Genomic DNA, 15,489 nt, shown 5'->3' on the forward strand with positions numbered 1-15,489 from the left:
AATGAAAAATATTCTTGCGGAAAGCAGGGATTTTTCAATTAATAAAATCATAAATTTTTTAAATAAGACGGGTTTCTCAAATAAAGTCTAATTTTTTTTTTTTTTTCTCAGGATTGATCCCTGAGAACCATCCCGAGAAGAGTCTACTTGAGACTCAGAGGTCTGGAAAAACTAACACCTATTAATAATAATAAAGCTAAAAGAAATTGATGTTTATGTCTTGGATCGGTCGCACTTAGTAGACCCACAAACGTTTAATAAATACCCCAACAGGTCAACAATGACAGGTAAAAATATAAAGAAGTTCATCAACCAATGAACGTCCAGTTCTGGAGATTATTGAAGAGATATTGTCACTTAACTGTGGTTTGGGTAGCAGCCTTTATTAATAATGGTAATAAATCTTTGTTGTATTTGATAGGGTCAACTTGCCATCCTCATCGTTTGTGTAATGCTCTCATCTTGGAATCTATTTTGTCTATTGGTTTTATAAATTTGTAGCCAGACAATGTCGTTCTTAGATTGATCCATAGCATGTGCAAAGCGCTGAATAATCCTTTGGATTCCAGTGCTTGGCTTCAAGCCTAAATGCAAGAGATAAGATATTTGGTTCATGGCCCACCACTAGCACCAGCGCCTCAGTGGAGAGATCGTTATGGTCTTGACCTGCCACCCCGGTGGCCGCGAGTTCGATTCCGGGGCTTTCCACTGAGGGATTAGATGTGGTTCGGAAGTCGTGTAAAGCCGTTGGTCCCATTGGCAAATAACCACTGGTTCCATGCTATGTAAAACCACCACAAGTGCTATAGACCTACCCTGGCTACCCGAATTCTCCCACAGATGGGTAGTGCCTGAGTGCACTTTATGCGGTGCACTGTAGGCATGATAAGATAATTTTTGCAGCCTCCTGGTACACCCTATGACATCCTAACTCAAGGTTTTTTTTTTTCAATGCTGAATGACCTACTAGGTTCCATCACTTGTCCTTTGCATTAAGTTTTATTTTATTCTTTTCTTTAGTCTTTACTTTAAATTCAATAAAATATATCATATATATAGAATATGTATATATATAATATACATTACATGAATACAGCATATTTTTGACTAATATTTACATAGTGTTTTGGTGTAAGCTGCCACGGGCGACAGAACCTGTGCTCTCTAGATGACCAGGTAGCTAAAAAAAGGAAAGAATAAGCTGTTTAGATAAACCAGACAATTTATAGTAATGAGAGCTGGCTGTCTGATACATTCGTATTTGAAGGGGAAAAAATTTACTATGATAAGCAAGCTCTCTCTCTCTCTCTCTCTCTCTTCTCTCTCTCTCTCTCTCTCTCTCTGTAGGTTCATCTGCCCTCTCACAGAGATTAATAGTACGAGGTCACGTCTGACTGGGGAAAAACGTGCATAGGAATAAGCATGACTTAATCATTCTCTCTCTCTCTCTCTCTCTCTCTCTCTCTCTCTCTCTCTCTCTCTCTCTCTCTCTCTCTCTCAGAATATACTTGAATGTGAATGTTATTATAGGTCTAGACTTCTTTCAAACTTTTTACTGTCAATTTCCGTTTCAGCGCTGAATGACCTAATATAGGTCCCAGTGCTTTGGCATTTGACCTAAATTCTATATATTCAGTTCAGTTCAATAGACGCATAAAACCAAATCTCGATATTAATTAGAGAATTATTTGCAATCGTGACTATTATGTTAAAGTAAAAAGAAAAGCCGCGAGAGTACCAGAACGTTTTGAGATTATGTGAAACACTTAGTGTTTTACAAATAATTGATAAACAGACTTATCGAGAGCTTGTGTAATGAAGTCTTGCTGTATTATAGATAGATATATTACGTAGAAACAGCAGACAAACGCAAACAAGCCACACCCCCAAAGGTACGTTTGGAACGCGTCCATGAGTGACGTAGAGAATGAGAGAGCACAAACTTGAGCACTAATCGAGCATTCGAGCTGTGGAGAAAAATCAGTCCAGCAACTGACACGGCAGCGGAATTACCAAGCGTTGAAAACCATCAGATACCATTGTAAGTAGACATCATTTTAGCCAATTTTGCAGATTTCCTCTTAAAAACCTTGCAATACAATTTATCCTTTGATTTATCGACGAGATTTTCCCCCCAGTAATTTGTTATTGTATTTGAATTAGAATGATTAAATTTAACTATTACTATCGAGGATAAAATAGTTTCTGAGTTTGTAAATGTTGGCCTATCAAAGATCTCCAAGACTGCGATGTTGCTAGAGCAACTATAGGCTTTACAGATTGACACGGAAGCTTATATACCTAATAACCTAGACTAATTATGCATTAAAAAGGGCAAATGCCTAACCTTCTTGTTCCACAGTAGTATTCATTAATATCGTTATTTAGTAGTAGCAGTAGTGACATTTTTAATTAACTTAGTTGGTGCTACTCTCCTTTGCCTTTTACTTTGCATTAAGTTGATTTATTTTAACACTACCTCCCTTACCCTGTTGCTCGAAGTGAATATATATATATATATATATATATATATATCTATATATATATATATATATATATTAATATATATATATATATATATATATATACTATATATTATATATATATATCACCGTACTTTATGATTCCAGATAACGACACACGCGAACATGTTGATATCAAGTCGTTTGTTCCTACTGTTGGTGTTGCTTGGCAACCTCTTCGGCTTGGGTGAGTTTCCTACGATTCTTAATAATAGTTTTTAGTTTGATATCCTCAGTCTCTTTTATTATTAATATTGTTGATATATATTTTTTACCATTCAGGTTCGTCCTGCGACGCTGATCAGGTTCTCTGTGGGACTACGAATAAGTGCATTCGAATTAGTTACATCTGTGACGGCGATAATGACTGCGGTGACGGATTGGACGAGTCCTTCTGTCCTGTAAGTGCGATCGTCACATTACTCATTTTCACAGCCCCTCGCCCACTGTTATACTTTTATTTACTTTTAATTTATTTTTATTCCATTGTCTCACCATCTTTCCAGGACTGGAAGGCCACAGGATGTAGCGACAGGGCGACGGCTTTATGTAACCGAGATGGAGGTGAGACCTGCGTTCCCATGGCGGAGTATTGCTCATCTTCTTCTTCTTGTAGCGGTATCGTGGATCCCAGGATTTGTGTGGTCAGTCAGTGGTCGGTTGCTGATAGCATTTTAGATTGATGGAACAAAGTTAGATGAGAATCACTTTTTAAGATAAGGATAGACTGTGAGAAATATTATACAGTCTTCCTCTTAGAAGACAGAATAAAGGATATGGAACTCTACTAGACTAAAAACAGGAAGAATCTGAGTGAAAAAAAAACAATTATATATATATATATATATATATATATATATATATATATATATTATATATATATATATATATATTGTGTGTGTGTAACTGAATCACGAAAGTTTGGAACGTGATAAATGCATAAATAAAGGTATAAGCCACTCCGTTGTTTATCTATACTTCGTGGCTTATACCTTTATACACACACACACACACACACACACACACACACACACATATATATATATAATATATAATAATATATATCTATATATATATATATATATTATATATATATATATATATATATATATATATATATATATATATATATGTATATATATATATGTATATGTATATGCTTGCAAGACGTTAGCTATGGATTATATTCATGCTGTATGTATATAATGGTCACATTTTGAGTAAAAGGACAGTATTGATGAATTACTTAGACACGGTTGCCTAAGCAAAGTGATCTTGTGGGAATGTACGAAGTTTAAACCTCTCTTGTTCCTTCTTTTCCAGATGATGCGCGAAAGAGTGATTCGGCGAATCTCGCAGGTGGTCATCCCAGGTAAGAACTTTTCGCAAATGTTATTATTTTCCTATTTACGTATCGCTAAACTTGCCCCCCCCAAAAAAAACGACAGTAAGACTAGAAGTTATAGTACTATCGCAGCCTTGGTTCCTGCTTGCCAATCGCCAACGGGAATAATTTTCCACATTTTGTCCATTTTTTTTAAAGTCTTTTGTTGATGTTCGTAGTATTTGCCGTTATTGTTTTATGCTTTATATTCATCCCCAAGAGGCTGGTACTAAACATGGCGCCAATTTTGCATGCAAACTGAAAGTTACCGAACTACAAGGATGCGTAGGGCCTGGTAGTTTCGAGTTTTACCAAAACAGCTTTTAAATTTTGCAGAGATCACCACTACGCCCCCTGTGCCGTCTCCTGCACCCAACACCTTGCAAATGAGCGAGTTGCAAGGAGAACTTTTCGCTGAGACTTTCAACAAGACGCTGGAACATTCCACCTGCCCGGCGATGTACACGAGGGTCGGAGACCATTGCTTGTCCTTCTTCTACATTCTCAAGGTAGGAAGTGAGAGATGCTTTTATCATTTAGCGTCTTGTTAGTTTCGTTCTCTCTCTCTCTCTGGCTTTCGGACTGATAAGTTGTTAAATACAGCTGGTGGTGTCTTCTTCATGTTGCTCATATTCATGATTTGAATAAAAACAAACGTTTAATTCTAACTCTTTGCTGTCTGTCTAATCTGGCCTGTCATCAACAGCTCAGCTGGGGCGAAGCGGTACAATTCTGCAAATTGATGGGCGGGCAGCTGGTGTCTTTCAGTAGCAACCACGACATGTTTATTTCCATATTGAAGCATCTGAGTGAGCATGGTGAGTATAAACAGGCTTTTACATTTTGTTTTACCAAGATTCATACGTCTACTCTTGCTTTTTACAGTCAGTCCTGTGTTGGAATTTGATGGCTTGGACACCATACATACAGATTCGTGTACAAATTTCACGTCTCGACGGCGAGCTATACGACGGGTCTGTGTCCTGTAGGCCTAAACATTCACAGGGCTGTTTTACCCTTTGTAAAATAATTAAGTTTTGTCCTTCAGGCAGACATCCTAATTGAAAAACTGAGGCACAGACAGCATCTTCTCACACTAAGATAAGCATGTCATATTTTTCTAACTTTCCAAGCTTTTAAAACAGCTAGTGTGGTACCGTGCTATGAGTCAAAGGTGGCAATACGCAAATACTGGCCCTCGGGCTACCTGCACAGCTCCTCTTAATCCACAGGCATAACCGCAGACTTCTGGATTGGCGGTCGCTTCTTGGTGGATACGGAGGTATGGACGTGGCTGACAGACTCTGCTATGGAGCTTGGGCCGCCATTTTGGGCTGTCAGGTACATATATATATATGAATGTCACTAACTTCATACGCTCAGTGTTATCCGAGGTTTCCTTGCTACAAAGTGTTTGGGCTTATGGGAAGATTTGAGTATGATGCCCTCATATTTTATATGTTAATTCAAACACAAATTGTGTCAGTTTAATTGGTCTAAATGTTTATATGTGAGGTTGACTTTTTTGTTTTCTTTTACAATTCATGAGACTAGTGTAGACCCGACAGACCGTCTTACTTAAAAATGAACACTTGGTGGAGCAGAATAACTGTCTTGAGCCTAGAATATACAAATGATTTGTGGAATTTTCCCTAATACACGCACTCTTTTCAGTGTTTACTCACTGAAGTAATGAAAAACCTAACACCAAAGCTTTTAATGAACTTGGAACTTTTTAGTACAAATTCGTGAACTGAGAAAGTTCTAATATATATACTTTATCAACCTTTGCTTGCTTGCTTGCAGGTATGAAGAGACTTGCAACAGTAGGCAGGAGACTAGCAGTCACGCAGCTCAGTACTGGTTAAACAAGACAGCGTGTTACCATTACCAACAAGCTCCTGGGCCTAACAAGGCCAAGTTATGTGCGGCTGTGACCTACAAGCATTATTATTATGTGACTGATGAAGGCTGCCTGGATCGTAGGAGTCCTCTGTGCCTAGCAAACACGAATGGGACGAGCCTCAAGATATGAAAAAATGGTTCAGTAGGCCTAGCTTTCGTTTGATGAACTGACACTGACATATAGGTAGTACCAACATCATAGTTGATTAGATAATCTTATAAGTTTCTCTTGGATTACAGCTGTATCTTACAGCCCTTTCTCATATACACCCCTGCCTCATGTGCCTCATTTATAACAAAATGTCTTTCGCCTCAGTGGCTGCTTTTTGATTAGCTGTAACTCTGTTAACCACGTAAATCGCATGTATGTATCGTGGCAATATCTCTGCATACAAGCACAGCCTTAATGGCTTTAATAAACTTTTTTAAAATTTTGTATCTATTATTATAAAGGGTGGAGAGACTACCCATTATATAGTACTAGCCTGTTTCCATCAGTTTTATTTACAATGTCAACCTACGCCTACATTTGCTTCATTTGTAAAGTCATCATACTTAACGACCCCCAGGGTCACGTATCAAGTTGTCGTACATCACTTCAAATGGACCCTTGCCAGACGTGTATGAGAATTCTTCTTCTTCTTCTTCTTCTGCTATAACCAAAGAGAACGAAGTCACTTTAAAAAAAATCTAAATTGAAGATAAGGAAAAGAAAATATGCATTTTTCATGACTGGGAAATTGTATAATATGGATGTTATTTCGGTACAGGACAGTTTAAAAAAAAATATCTTGTCTAAAGTAACGGATTTGAATTAGGAATAGTACATTTATTGTATTATTATTAGTATTATTATATGGAATGTGTTTTTTTTTTCAAGAAACAGGTTTGTATATGGATTTATAAATAATATAAAGTGTGGATTCTAGAAAACGTATTATGAAAGATCTTTAAATAAAACTCCTAACGGTTACAGAGTCGCTGTCCTTTCAGACGAATACGTAGCCATCTTGAAACGGACAGCGTAATTTCAGAATGAATTCTTCGTCAAATATCTGTGGGAAAGAAGTAAAACATAACCTTCGTGTTGTTAAAAAGTAGCTAGTACCTACGAATTACGAACGAGTCTACCCTCTAACCTAACATCACAGAGAACGAGACATGATCGAAACGACTTTTTTAAAATCTCATTTTAAAAATTGGTTGGGGAGAGGGGTTGAGACTAGCGAGTTCGCTTAGGGGTTCTATAGGGAAGAAGAAGTCGTAAATTTCTGCTGGCGTGATTTTTCTCTTCCTCGGCGAAGCGTCAAGGCCATATCCTCGATTCCTTCGTCTCCATTTTATCTTCCCTTTTGAAGGCAAAACACGACTCTGGTTAAAAGAAGGCAAATGCGACTAGCATCATGGCCGAGATGACTCGTAAACAGAAGCCTTGTGATCCATCTGGAAAAGAAAGATATTTGAAAATCTCACACTCACAAGTTGTTTCGTTGTCTTTTATGTTATTAACTGACAAAAAGTTTGTAAGAAATAGTTAAAAAACAAACTACTACTGTTTGTTTACCAACTATACTTTTTTTTTCATCTGTCCACCCGCCTGTGGTGTTTGCGTATGGTAACACTGCGTCCCGGTCTTTAGATAGTTACGCTGTGTGTAAGTTTTAGGTAAATAAAAGGATATCTGGGTGTACATTTCCAACTGAAAAGCGTTTTAATAATTTACTGTATGCGAATTACACCGTTAATATTCGAAATAGGGCATTGTTATTTTTGTTGGATGTAAACTGAATGTAACCATCTAAAGTCCGGGACGCAGTGTTACCATACCCAACACCACAGGCGGGTGGACAAATGGAAAAAAAACAAGAGTATAGTTATGCAATTTGCGCAGAACGCTAGACTCATCTGAGCTGTCTGCTATAACTTACAGCTGCAATTGCAAACGAAAAACCATGAAATGTGAAACTAATCCGAATTACAAAAATCACTCTTTCATCTGTCAAACACAGAAAGAAATTAATTACCTGGAAATCTAGATTCTGTAGACCTATGTAACTCAAATTGCGTTAAAAAAATAACATTGCGTCTAGGAAACTATTTACGTGTTTGGGACATATTCATAAACGCTACAAATGACCTGTGATCAATGCAATGTTAAGTGTTTCTATTTACGGTTTATTTAGTTGCTATATCATAAAAAACGGCAATTTCAATTAAGTAAATTATTTTTTCTGCATCACAAACGACTGAGGTGTTTTATCAGTGTAAAGCCTTCAGTTATTGATGCTTTGTGTTTTACTGACTGAGAAGGAATACTCTTATTTATGATTCAGATTACAACATGACTACAGTGACTCGGAAACTGTTTTCATTTCCATGATTAGTGACTCAGAACTGTTTTCATTTTCATGATTAGGGACTCAGAAACTGTTTTCATTGGCTTGATTATGACCCAGAAAGTGTTTTCATTTTAATGATTGGTGATTCAGAAATTTTAGTATGATTAGTGACTCAGATATTTTTTTTATGATTAGTGACTCAGAAACTGTTTTTCATTCTCATGATTAGCGACTCAGAAACTGTTTTCATTGTCTGACTAGTGACTCAGAAACTGTTTCCATTTTAATGATAGTGACTCTTGTCTTCATTTTAATGATTAATGACTCGGAAACTGTTTTCATTTTCATGACTAGTGACTCAAAAAACTGTTTTTGTGTACGAGACCTGACTCACCTGCTCTGGCGGCGCCTCCGAGGACAGAGTCGTGGAAAGGCGAGATGGTTGTGAGGACGTCGAAGGACTCCTCTCTGTAGATGTCTGCTATGGCGGAGGAGCACCTGACCTTTGCGTATCCCACGCCCTTTAGGATCTTGGGCAACAGGGGAAGGCGCATTCGAAGGACCGAGTCGCTGAGTCCTTCGGAGTCGGTGTAGTCGACCTGGGGCTCTATCCATCCCGCCTGAGCCTTTGAGTGTAGTAGAGGAAGGTAGTAGTAGTAGACTGGGTTTATCGGTTCAGCAGAGGCAGAATAGGGTCAGTTGCTCAGTTTAATGGGATGCTATGGGACTATGATGTACCGAATGTTTTATATATATCATATATATATATATAATATACACTCAACGAAGAATAACTTTAAAATTGACACCAACTTACGTATCACTTTTAACCACATGGCACCGCGTCATAAACAGTAAATATTGAGTCAATGGGAAAGTTTAGCTGCAGAGGTTATGCAAAAGGGAGTTAGTTACCGGCTCATTATCGATGGTGAAGGATAATTCCGGGGGAGGCTTTGATCTTTTCGATGTGCAAGTAATATCCACCCAGTCTCCAGGCAAGTAAGGCCGTTTGACACCCGAAATGATAGGCCTAGTGTCCGGTAGGTCTGTGAAAGGCATGAATAGAACTGTATTCACATATATATCAAATTAAAACTTAAGGTTACAAATTGACAAACATGTCCTACGTGCCCACTCTTTTCGAGAAATGACACACTCAAATTCTTCTCTTCTTTGCTTCAAATTGGACCCAGGCTGTGGTTCAAAATGGTTTATTTTAAAAGCGATGATTTTTCTGGCGTCTCAAAATAAATAAATGACTTTGTCAGTGCTTTTGGGAACCAACAGATATCTTTAAAACAGGGAATTCAGGAAAAAAAAAAAAGTTTCCACGTTCTTGTGTTTGATCACAATTACGAGAGTAAATGGTTCTTCGTCTTTTCCATCTCTCTCTCTGCCGGTCACAAAAGTTGAGACTAAACTTATTCTCTTTTTTTTTTATTGGTGGTTCTTTATTCTATCTTCAAAAAATAAATCTTCTATTACTAATTCTTTCTGTTGCTTATATGTCTACCTGCAATTTGACGATCTTCATCTGTTTCATTCTTTTAAGTTTAGTTTAGCTTCGTACCGGACTCCAAATGTCTCCTTGGCCACAGTTTCCCACTTGATTGTTTTTGGAATAATTTAGCCTACAATAATCGCCCATATTTCTTACTCATTCATTAAAATAAGTGGATGAATAGTAAACTGGCACAATTTTCCTTTTGTCATGATTTATTATTATTATTATTATTTTTTCTTTTTTGTATTACAAACTCACCCACGACGCTGAGGTTAGCCTGGCGCGAATCGGTGTGGAAGGTGGGTGAATCCGCCGAAACTTCGCACAAGAAGGGACCAGAGGCGTCCAGGGTCACGTTGGCGATAACCACGTGTCCCCCTAGTGACCTCTTCACCTGTCACGGGTCAGGGAGGAAAAGAGGGGTGAGACATCTTTCTTTCTGCAAGGCTCGTGTTTGAACAGTGTGATGTTTATTTGGCTTTTTTATAATAATAATCATAGGCGTACATGACTAAAAATGTTCAATGTCTCTCTCAGATCTTTCGTGAGTGACTTAAAATACTTTGCAATAATTTATCTCATTTTCTAACGCGTGACTGAAAGTTTGCAATAGATTCTGTAATTAGTTTATGTACGTGAATGAAAAGTATTTATGTAATTCTTTAGTGCGTCTAAAATTAAGTACTAATTTCTCCTGTTTGTGACGAAACAAGAATGCAGTTAATTTTTTCATGAATAAATTACACACTGGAATAAAAGGAATATAACACGAGAGGAAACAGAACATTGTTGCCGCGAAGGCTTCTCTCTCTGTCTCTCCTTCTCGTAGAAGGGAGAGTGCGTAGCACAGAGAGAGAGAGAGAGAGAGAGAGAGAGAGAGAGAGAGCCTGATTATCCAAGAAGTTTAATCTCTGTAATGAAGGCGATGGTAGGCCATTGTGTCCTAACTTAGACAGGTCCAAGTCGACTATATTCTGCCAACCGTTGGCAGAAAATCCGCGTAATTTGTAGCCGAAAAGCGAAAGCATTACCTGATTGCTAACGTACGTCTTCTTTATTTAGTCAGAATCCTGAGGTCCTCACCAGGCTTCTTACTACACCCTTTCACACCTTGCCAAACTTATAAGGGCCATAGTAGGTAGTACTACAGATGATATAGACCTATATGTATTCAATCAAGACTGGCTGAATTATAGACGATGTATAATGAGTTATTTAAATTTGAAAAAGTGGTTTCATCAAAGAAAAGAAACATACATCAACGTCTAACGTGGGCGTGTCGAAGATCATTAGCTGAGGGTACGCCTTGGGCGTGTACCGATAGAATTCTTCGGCCGCCTGGTACCACTTGACCGAATAGAGCTTATCGCCGTCCTCTTTCCACCGACATTCCAGGTCGCCGATTCCTCCCGCCACGATCATGTCCGGCACTACGATCTCCGTGATCCGGATGCCTTGGGCCACACCTGTTGGGAGACGTTGCAGGGTGATTAGACCTACGCTAAAGTAAAGGAGAATCAAGAAGACATCGGTTTTTTTTATCTGTCATTAAGCTCAGAGGTTGCAGGATAGTTGTGCTAGCTTTAGTTGGTCTGAAGGACGCCAGATTTCGGAGATGGAGGACACGACTGTTTTCAAATGAAAGGATAATTAAGAATCATAAAAATTTTAGTCTGCAATTAAATTCGGAGGAGGTACGCTAGTTGTGGTAGCTTTAGTTGGTCTTATGCCAGAGCAGGTTTTCATTTGGAAATGGGACAAAAAACACGGAGAAAAGATAATGGCAATCTGGGATGTAGGCCAATTTTAGAAAACGTGGAGTAGGCCTAAAGAAAACGAGTAATCTGGGAAGGATATAGGCTTACACTCACGACTCAAAGTAGGAAAAATACGCCGTGGTAGTTTTCCATTCCAGTTCAGCCAAGAAAAAAAAAAACCTTATACATATTTCATCACCTTCTTCCAAATATTAAAAAATTGATATTCTTGCAGTGATGTAGTCACTCAATATTTCTTCCAAAGCTCTCCCATAAACTACAGTTTTTTTATATATATGTCCCTCATTACACTTCACCTAAAATCTCTGTTGCATATTTTGGGAGTAACGTAGGCTCTGGTAACGTATAGATGGAGAGAGAGAGAGAGAGAGAGAGAGAGAGAGAGAGAGAGAAGAAATGACTTTTGCAGCGCAGACGCCAACATCGGTATATACATATAACCATCGACAGCAAGTAGTACGTGAGGGGCGGCGATAAACGTACATATCGCAACCCTCCGTAACTTACGTCGGGCGCATTCAAACATGGCGTCGTCGCGATTCCGTAGACTTTATTTTGAGCATGATCGCCCATAACTTCCGGATTTATCCGGCCATCAAATTTGATGTCCCTGTTTCACAGTTGCAGGTCGCTCTTTCCCGCCAAATCCGAGCCCGCGCTTAGTCTCAACGCCTACCTCTCTCTCCCACCCCTCCCCGCCCCACACCCTCGGCGCTTTTTAAACCTTTGGCATTACATTCCCGCTGTTCTTTCATTTGGGATTCAGGTAATTCCGGCGGAGAGACTCCATTAGCGATGGAAGTCGAATCGGAGGCGGGGAAAAAATTTATATCGGAATCTAACTGCCTAGCTGTAAATCGCCAGGAAGCAGCAGACTTTTCAACGCTCGTATTACTCCATGATTTGTTGCGCAATTAGCAAATAGGTGTGTGTGTGTGTGTGTGCGTGTGTACGCTTTCGCTTTGCCTCGCTCTGCAAAACATTGTGCGCCATCTCCCCGGATTGGCCAACCCCCCCCCTTCAACCCCTTCTCGAAATTTAGGACCGTGTTCTGACTCTTCCGCCGGTGTAAACATTATGTTATTTATTGGAAACTCTCCCCAACCCCTCCCCTCCCCCAGAACCTCTTTTTCGTGTATCGATGTTGTTCATTAACACAATGGAGATTCTCTCTCTCTCTCTCTCTCTCTCTCTCTCTCTCTCTCTCTCTCTCTCTCATTTTTCTCTCTCGTCATAACTTCTCGTCCTTTTTCTTAAGGATGAGAATGGGAGCGTTTCTCAAGTCTGGAGATTTGAGCGAAGTGGTGTAATATATGTCTGGTGAAAGTCTTGCCTTTCTTTTATACATATTTTTATTTATTCATTTTTTCGTTTCATTCGTTGCGTCTACATATGAGCAGGATTGCACTTAATTGGCGTATTCATATCTTAGGTAATTATTATTACAAAGAAATACAATATGGGATATATATATATATATATATATATATATATATATATATATATTATATATATTAATTTGTTGATATTTATCGAAGATATAAATGCGTTACCTCAGTGTAGGCCTATTTGACAAAATGAAAAATATTATATATATATATATATATATATATATATATATATATATATATATATATAATATTTTTCATTTTGTCAAATAGGCCTACACTGAGGTAACGCATTTATATCTTCGATAAATATCAACAAATTAATACAATAACTGTCAATTATGTGTGGAGGAATTATTTGCCATAAAACTATTGTGTGATAACTTAGAAACCAAATGGAAAAGTTCTACGCGGCATAAATGGACCCAGAGAAAGTCTATGATATTATTTACGATGAAATGTTGATATCTAGAGCTCTATAGAAGCCAAAGTTTAGAGCGTATGAAGAGAATATTGAGCCAACTCTCCTCTATGGAAGTGAGGTGTGGATGTTGGATGTGAATGAAAGCTCAGAGGTGGGAGAATGTAACTATATGAAAAGATTGTATCATTCAGAAGTATCGTGGGAAAGAGACGAACACTTATAGTACTACAGATGACATTAAAGCTATATTGGAAAGGAAGGTTCCTACTCGTAATATTCAGGAATGAAGGGAATGTGTACAAAATCTGTAAACACAAAGAGGGAGAGAGAGAGAGAATAGCAATCTGGACGTTCTAATCAGCTTGTGGTACAATCTATCAATTACTGTACATCAAGTACAATAGACAGAGCGCGAGAAGTGCTTTACAAGAGGGCTGATTAAATGAAGGCGATATTGAGGCATGAGAGCCACCACTCCATCATGCTGGCATTAATCATCTACTTGTGGAGAGTAATTGGGTTATATTCATTTCATGCATAATTCTGTCAGCCAGACAAGGCTGTTTCTACTCGTATTGTGTCCATGGAGGTTATTCAGCTGTGTGCAAAATGTGCACTTTATGTGTGTGTGTGTGTGTGTGTGTAATTATATATATATTTATGATATATCTATATATATACATATATATATATATATATATATATATAATATAATATATATAATATTTACACACACACACACACACACACACACACACACACACACACACATATATATATATATATATATATATATATATATATATATATATATATATATATATATATAATGTTTGTGTATGCACAGGATCGCGCACCAAAATTGGAAGTCTGCTTATGTTTTTACACGAACAGACATCGAATGTTATTGTGGCATCGTTCTCTACGATTACCTTTACCTCTTTCTTTTGCAAATAAAGTTTTCCTTTAGTTATCGCCGTAGAATTACTTTATAGAAAGCCTGATAATAAAACAATAAAGTTTATTCTATGTCTAGCTGTACCACTTCCAGAACAAGCGGCGTTGTCCCACAATTTGAAACAGAAACTGGCTCCGAATTCGTCAGCCGGTGTCAGCATTTTGTCAACAAGTTGTCATTTCCTCGTGGCATTTTTGTCGGTTTCGTGTGAATTCTGCCTCTTTTGACACAAACAGGATATCAGATATATGCAAGGATGTACAGTGAATTATGATTATGTGGTGTATAGTGCTTATCGCGCCTTTTTTGTTAGGAAAGTCATCGAGTTACGAACCATCATCCTGAATGAAACATAGTACTACTACAAGTGCGTTGGTAAGTGTTACAAAATCGTGATTATATCCGATTCTACACCAATCTCCGAAGTTCATTGATTATTTAATGCATGTTCTTTATTTGAGTCATTTTATAGAAGACACGATATAGGCAAGATATATTTCATAAGAGTAATTGAGTAAAACTATTTTTATTCCCGTACACGTGCTGGCAGTATATCTAGTAGTTAGTAGACCTACAATCGAAGATAGGTTAGGTTAAGTTGTGTTACCCTAGCTTCTCAATTTTGATTTTCCTTTTAAATATCGTAAACATCTTTCAGTTTTAGATAATTTCGTTAAAATCTGCGAGATCACAGTTGCTATAGCCACGTGTGAAGGCGAAATCAAGTTTCACCGGCAACACATTGGAACGAAAGGTCAAGTCTAGGCTACTACAAGTTTATTTATCGCCGTTTATGGTTGGTCGTGATTGTTTTATTTCAGTCAATGATATTTTTTCTTTACTTTTCGAGTATTTTACATCACTGGCATACCAGTCACATAGACCTATTTGTCACATCGTTCGATCAGTACCATGATGTTACATCTAGCTAGCTCCCTATTCAGTTTGTGAACGATAAGTAGGCTTATAGACATAGAACGTTGCTTATATTAGATTTTTTTTTTATTATAGCTTCTCAAATGAATGATTTCATGTATATATGCACGATGTATATTGAAGAATGTAAAGTGGTTAACACCTGCGATTGCGCGTAGCTTGTGCTTGTGTGTGACTCCTCACAGCGAAGAGGGATTTTTGTAATGTTCGGAATTATTGTTTAAGAAGGAAATTTCCACCTTATATGATATAGTAGGCTTATTCCCTTTAGACCGAGTGTGCCTTTGCTGACCCAAGCCGTAAATTACGTATTTGGCTTGCAGTTAAGTTGACTGTGGTGAGAGAGAG

At 37.9% G+C, this 15,489-nt stretch overlaps 2 protein-coding genes across 3 annotated transcripts in view; one reads left to right on the forward strand and one right to left on the reverse strand.

The window, feature by feature from the left end:
- Positions 1–1,896: 1,896 nt before the first annotated feature.
- Positions 1,897–6,301, forward strand: LOC135209211 (sortilin-related receptor-like). Of its 2 annotated transcripts, XM_064241901.1 has the most exons (9): positions 1,899–2,041; positions 2,631–2,709; positions 2,805–2,923; positions 3,029–3,166; positions 3,846–3,894; positions 4,243–4,415; positions 4,613–4,724; positions 5,139–5,247; positions 5,713–6,301. In XM_064241901.1, the coding sequence occupies exons 2-9, from the start codon at positions 2,649–2,651 to the stop codon at positions 5,939–5,941; spliced, it is 990 nt and encodes a 329-aa protein (XP_064097971.1). In that variant the 5' UTR covers positions 1,899–2,041; positions 2,631–2,648; the 3' UTR covers positions 5,942–6,301. The 2 variants fall into 2 exon arrangements, with proteins under 2 accessions (XP_064097972.1, XP_064097971.1); XM_064241902.1 differs by lacking the exon at positions 5,139–5,247 and having other exon boundaries at positions 1,897–2,041; positions 5,713–5,919.
- A 250-nt stretch (positions 6,302–6,551) lies between these two features.
- LOC135209212 (uncharacterized) overlaps positions 6,552–15,489 on the reverse strand; it is a 38,685-nt gene continuing 29,747 nt past the window's right edge. The window contains exons 2-6 of the mRNA XM_064241903.1: positions 10,915–11,123; positions 9,916–10,051; positions 9,066–9,199; positions 8,545–8,776; positions 6,552–7,254 (exon numbers count right to left, since the gene is read on the reverse strand). Coding sequence (XP_064097973.1) covers positions 7,187–7,254; positions 8,545–8,776; positions 9,066–9,199; positions 9,916–10,051; positions 10,915–11,123 — 779 coding nt within the window. The 3' untranslated portion in view covers positions 6,552–7,186. The remainder of the gene's footprint in view (positions 7,255–8,544; positions 8,777–9,065; positions 9,200–9,915; positions 10,052–10,914; positions 11,124–15,489) is intronic.

Source organism: Macrobrachium nipponense, chromosome 37 (assembly GCF_015104395.2).
Source record: "Macrobrachium nipponense isolate FS-2020 chromosome 37, ASM1510439v2, whole genome shotgun sequence".
In the NCBI taxonomy this organism is placed as follows: Eukaryota; Metazoa; Arthropoda; class Malacostraca; order Decapoda; family Palaemonidae; genus Macrobrachium; species Macrobrachium nipponense.